Here is a 6,000-nt window from a genome sequence, read left to right as displayed (position 1 = left end):
CCAGGAGCGATTACTGAGAATCAAGCCAGAAATAACCCCTGAGCTCTGCCGGGTGTGAATTAAAACCATAAAGAAAACAAAGTAAAAAGAAAATTCTGATGAATGATGTCATAGTGTCCCCAAATGACAAATATATGTTAGAGTCAGGGGAATACAACAGATAGGGCATTTGCCTGCCATGCAGTAGACACAGATTCAATCCATGGCAGCCCATATGGTTCCCTGAACACTGACACGAGTAATTTCTAAGTGCAAAGCGAGGTTGTATGCTTTAAAAAGCAAAGTAAAAGATAATTGCAAAGACTATACTTTCAGGGAACATTTCTACAGTGTGTAACTAGAGAAGATTTTCTGATTATGTAGAGCACCCGAAACCACGAGGAGGAACCAGAGTGTCCTCTTCTGAGCGTGAAGCCAGGTCTAGGTGTCGCTTCTGCCGCTGCCTTTGGCCATCGATGATCGTTCTTCCTTTCCTATGGAAGGGGTAGAGGGAGAGGATGCAGTCTGAGTGGTATTTTAAAAAAATGTTTTAAAAAATAATAAAAACATAATTGCGGGTCCAGAGAGATAGCACAGAGGTGTTTGCCTTGCAAGCAGTCAATCCAGGACCTAAGGTATGTGGTTGGAATCCTGGTGTCCCATATGGTCCCACGTGCCTGCCAGGAGCTATTTCTGAGCAGACAGCCATTAGTAACCCCTGAGCACCGCCGGGTGTGGCCCAAAAACCAAAAAAAATGCAAGTGTTTGTGTCTGTCATTTTGCTATTATTTTTATACTTACTTATTATTTTACACACTCAAAACAACTTAAAAAAAGTCCTGAAAAGTCCCAGTAGTTCAAATCTGTGTCTAAAATAAAAACCCAAATTCAGAGAAAGAAAGAGAGAAATAAATTTTCTGCACAGAAGCAGTCAGGGAAACTGGGATAATTGATCATGATGTTCGGACACTGTTAAAGGGGGTATAGAGAGAAAAAAGTAGATAGGACACTCTTCAAAACTCTAATGGTCACATTTATAGTACCCCTTGTGTTAAAAATCAGTGCATGTCAGATCTGTGAAATCTTGGTCTTAGGTGTATCTATCCCTTTGCAAGAAGACAATCATCACAAACACAATCTTCGAGGTGCCCAGAAAGGCTAGCAACATCCAGAAACAGGCTGTTGAAAATCTCAGGGTTTCCTACCCTCAATAAACCCAGGATAGATCAATGCAGGTTGAGGCTACTTGGGGTCTTATATCTCCTTTCAAACTTTACTAAAAAGAATTCGAGTGATATGTCCCTAAGTTATGGGGTACTTTAAAATCTGGAAGTAAAGGCATGAAAATGCACCTTATTTCCCTCAAAATAAATGACAGTACCCAGGAACAACCGCAGAGATGTATCAGAGAGTTAGCCCAGATGATAGGACCTTTCTCTTGTAGACAGCCAATGCTGGTACAATGCTCAGCATTCCATATGATCCCCAGGAAGTTAAAATTAATCTCACAATGCAAAGCAGCCTAGGAAATGCCCCTAGGGAGCTGGCCCAAAGTTCTTGTTTGACAATTTCAAACATGTTTGTGTTGTTTTCTTGCCTTAAGTATAAATACAATATTAAACCTCCTTTATTTACTTACATTCAAAACAAGGACAGTTTGTTAAAAAAAAACCTGTGGAAATGTTGAGGTTTTCAGGGAAAAATCTACAGGGTAACAACCCGGAATGACACCAGCATATACTTCAGAGTGGTTTTCCTGCTAGACTCTGGGAAGTTCCAGTGGACTTTACAACATGGAAATAGTGGATGAAAAGATACATTCCAGCGAAAACTATCCTTCTATAGGCTGGTGCAGAATAATTGAGAGGTACTTTGTTATATGCTTTAATAAATCATGAGTTATAAGTTACCATATAGGCAAGGCACTTGACTGAATATAGATAACCTAGTAGTGATCTGCTACCATACTATATGGTGCCAATAGACAGCAGTGATTATCTGGTGCAGAGATCAGTTGAGCAAAGACCAATGGACCCACAACATTGAAGAATTAATACAAACATATATAAGCCCTATACTCACATCCAGAAAATTCATGTGGAAGTCAGGAGGCATCAGCAGTCCTGCCATCCTCTCACCAAGCACAGTTGCCTCTCCCTCAGGTGTTTTAAACACTCAGGATGTGTGATGTCACACTGTTTCACACAGTTATAAAGGGCTATGTCTTCAGGTCTCAGACTGTTCATCCCATATGTCCTGTGATGGTGGGCCAGACAGCAGTGAAGGTGACTCTACCCATGAATTAATGTGCATAGACATAATGACCATTTCTGCTGATATAATGACAGTGGAACACGCTCATTCGAGACCCCTGGACCTGCACTCAGGAAACATCACAGGTATAAAAAGAAGATCGGCCACTGACGGAGCCAGATAGTGAGCAGAAAAGCACTGTCCCATCCATTGAAGTCTCGATAAAGCATCTATCCCTCTATTTGTATCTCTCCCTCTATTTCTATTGAAACTGGACCTTTCCCCAGCCACTTCTAGCTAGCGACTCTCTCTCTCTGGCCTTGGGTGGGGAGTGACCTCAGACTTAAGTGAGAATAAAGATACTCCCTTTTTCTCTCAGTTTCAGGTAGACAATCATTTACAAGTAGGAATCTCTGGATTGGCATGATGCTCCTGGCAGTTTATTCCCATGGACCCTTTGAGCCTTGTAGCACCAGATGCTGAAAGACTGGGAATTCTGCACCATGCAGTTCTTCCAGCTTTGGGGCTCTGCAGCATTGCTGCACCTGTATAGCAGGCTGACATACAGCTCATTGCAGTCTCCTGTAGAAGCCTGGACAGTTGTAGATAACCAGAGTATCTGCAGGCTGAGAAACAGTGATTATTCTACAAAATTCTACATACACCATTACCTGGATTTATAACTCCCATCTACTCAAATCTTTCCCACAATTCTGCTGATTCTGCTCTCCCAGCTGTGGTTCAGGTAGTTGACCTGGATTCAGAGCTCGAAGATTGGGTGGAATGGAAGAAGCCAAAGCCAAAAACACACTGCATGTCTGAGCACAATTCTCTGTGTGGGTCCTGACACCAGAGATGCAGTCTCTCCTCTGTTCATACAGGAAGGTACTTTCCATTATGTTCAGCACCTCAGCCTCCATTGGGAAAATGCAATGTCTCCAGGAGCTTTGGGGTCTCATAACTTAACCCCAAGGGATTGAGGAGAATCTGGTCTTGAAGCAAACATTGACTATGGAAATATTCCACACAGATAGAAGGGAATAAAGCAGACTGAGGAAAGTTCCACTACCACCCTTCGACTGCTAGCAAGAGATTTAAGTCGTCAGCCCATTTGTAAAAAATATTGCAACCCATTTCACCCAGCTATGGAGTCTTTATTGGAAAGAGAAAGACAACCCTCTAGGGTGGAGAAAAGGGTAAGGGAACAATCCAAAAGATGCTTCAACACAAAGTTGCTCCCTTCCAATGAGTGACAAGCACCATCAGAAAAACAGAATGGAAACCCGGTTATCCCAACAGTGGTAGAGCAGTGAACCCTTGTATATCTCTGTCTCTCTGGAAACCTCCAGGCAGTGTTACTGCTGTGGACAAAGCAGATCTGCAGGCTAGATGGCGGAAATGGCCAGTTCAAGAGATGGACACAAAGACCTAGAAGATGCACCTCTCCAGCTTCTCAGTCAGGTGGCTGAGGTCACCATTGCGATTTACAAAGTCATTTCTAGTTGAGTTTTCAACATAAAATGTTGATTCATGGGTCTGGGAAGGTGCCGCTAGAAGTAAGGTGTCTGTCTTGCTAGCGCTAGCATAGGACGGACTGCAGTTCAATCCCCTGGCATCCCATATGGTCCACCCAAGCCAGGGGCGATTTCTGAGTGCATAGCCAAGAGTAATCCTTGAGCATCAAACGGGTGTGGCCCAAAAACCAAAAAAAGTTGATTCATTATGTTAAAGAAATCAAATGTATCCTGTCAATCCATCTTTTGAAATTTACAAAAATTGTGCTATAATGATTATCATGAAGTTATTTCTTGTATCAATTTCCAAATAGAATAAAATATTCGTAACAGCTCAGTAAACATGAACAATTTCCTTCCCCAGATGCTACTTCTGAAGATTTTATCTGAAAATTGGGTATTCTATATTTGAAGGAAAGCCTCCAGGCCTCTGAGCTTCCTCTTGGGTGGTAGCAGGAAATGGTGGGTTGCGAGTGTCCCCTGCCGCCCAGAACTGCCTTGCAGAAAGAATCCTGTCTGGGTTCCCAAGCACTATCATCTTCACAATCCTGCTTGAAGTATCATAGGGGATGGTGAGGGAGCGAACTGTGGTCTGTCCTAAGTCAGTCGTGTGCAAAACAGACACCCTACCATTTGCACCCTGCTCAAGCCCCATTTGGGAGCTTTGAGCTTTTCAACCTGACTTCACAATTCTACTTCAAAAATAAAATTTTATAATTTCTCAGAAATTAATACAATCATGAGGACGAAGAGATAGCATGGAAATAGGGCATTTGCCTTGCATTCAGAATGACGGTGGTTCAAATCCCAGCATCCCATATGGTACCCCGAGCCTCATTGCTCCACATCCAACCCAGGGCGTGAGCCAATGGCTCTTTCCAAACTCACCTGCATACATACCTCTTGGTAGCCTCCCCCATGTTCCACCTTCCAACCAGGAGATCAGTTCAGGCTTCAACCGGCAATGGCCTGCTAGAAGGAAGACTTTGGGGTTAGACACAAGGAAACAGAAGCCAGTGCATGAGTCTGGGTACAAAATGAAATTGAACAAATAACAGAAGATGAAGAACAGATTCTTGGCTCTCTAAACACATGTTGGTTATTGTACAGATGAGACCAGGTTGAATGAGAGTCAAATTAAGGGGGCTGGTCACACAATGAGGGATGGGGAAGCAATAGGTCTGTGCTGGCCTGCCACATAGTTGAACTGTATTTGGTCTAAGGACCCTCAGGTTGATTTCCCTTCAGTCCCCCTTGGAGTGATTGAGCTCCCTGAGTCCCTCAGGGACAAACCACTGAGTGAAGAGCCAGGCACATGCACTAAGGCCTAGAGGTGTCTTATAAAGAAGAGTCTAGAGGGGCCAGAGAGAGCAAAGTTGTAGGGCATTTGCCTTACACACAGTGTATCTAGGACAGACTAGGTTTATTCCTAGCATTCCACATGGCCCCCGAGTCTACCAGGAGCAACGTCTGAGCACACACTGATTAATATGCCCTGAGATCCACCAGGTTTAACTCAGAAATATAAAAAAGGTTGGAGTGATATTTTGGTAGTAATGGCACACGGGAAGTTCATGGTAAAAAATGATTTGATAACCAGAACCATACAACATCCATGCAGTTGGGCCGGGAAGGTGGCGCTAGAGGTAAGGTGTCTGCCTTACAAGCGCTAGCCAAGGAACGGACCGCGGTTCGATCCCCCGGCGTCCCATTTGGTCCCCCCAAGCCAGGGGCGATTTCTGAGCACATAGCCAGGAGTAACCCCTGAGCGTCAAACGGGTGTGGCCCAAAAACAAAAACAAAAACAAACAAACAAAAATAACAAACAACATCCATGCAGCCTATGTTAAGTCATTCCTGGTGTAGATGTATACATAATCCCTTGGAATGCCTGTATAGTAGAAGCCCAAGCTAAAGGACTTTAGACAAGGCAGCTTTGGAATAGCAACTGATGAACTGAAGTGAAAATTGGCTCCAGGGATGAACTTGACTCTGCAAAGTAATGGACAAAATGGTCGAGCTGTGTGTCCTGGATCTGAGCAGGAAGGGTGCTGAAAGGGACAACTCAGAGTCAATCCCAGGCATAGGCTAGTGTCCATTGATGTTGTCAGGGTTGAATCCTATGTGTAGAGTCATAGGTGGCTTTGGAAATGCAACTGGTTTACTGAGGAGAAATGTGGCTGCAGGGGGGAAGCTGACTCTGCAAAGTAAAGAACAAAATAGTTGAGCTGTGTGTTCTCGACCTAAGCAACAG

At 43.8% G+C, this 6,000-nt stretch overlaps 1 protein-coding gene and 1 non-coding gene across 2 annotated transcripts in view; one reads left to right on the top strand and one right to left on the bottom strand.

Annotated features, from left to right (window-relative positions):
* The first annotated feature begins 299 nt into the window (after nt 1-299).
* Nucleotides 300-513, top strand: LOC126000669 (small nucleolar RNA U3). Its single transcript, XR_007492836.1, has one exon. It is a non-coding gene; the product is annotated as a small nucleolar RNA U3 (small nucleolar RNA).
* Nucleotides 421-6,000, bottom strand: part of LOC126000667 (histone-lysine N-methyltransferase PRDM9-like) — a 107,103-nt gene continuing 101,523 nt past the window's right edge. The window contains 1 exon segment of the mRNA XM_049767840.1: nt 421-473. Within this exon segment, the coding sequence (XP_049623797.1) occupies nt 421-473 (53 nt within the window).

Source organism: Suncus etruscus, assembly GCF_024139225.1.
Source record: "Suncus etruscus isolate mSunEtr1 chromosome X unlocalized genomic scaffold, mSunEtr1.pri.cur SUPER_X_unloc_9, whole genome shotgun sequence".
Lineage (NCBI taxonomy): Eukaryota > Metazoa > Chordata > Mammalia > Eulipotyphla > Soricidae > Suncus > Suncus etruscus.
The sequence above is the reverse complement of the archived record's forward strand: the minus strand, read 5'-3'. Positions and strand labels throughout refer to the sequence as shown.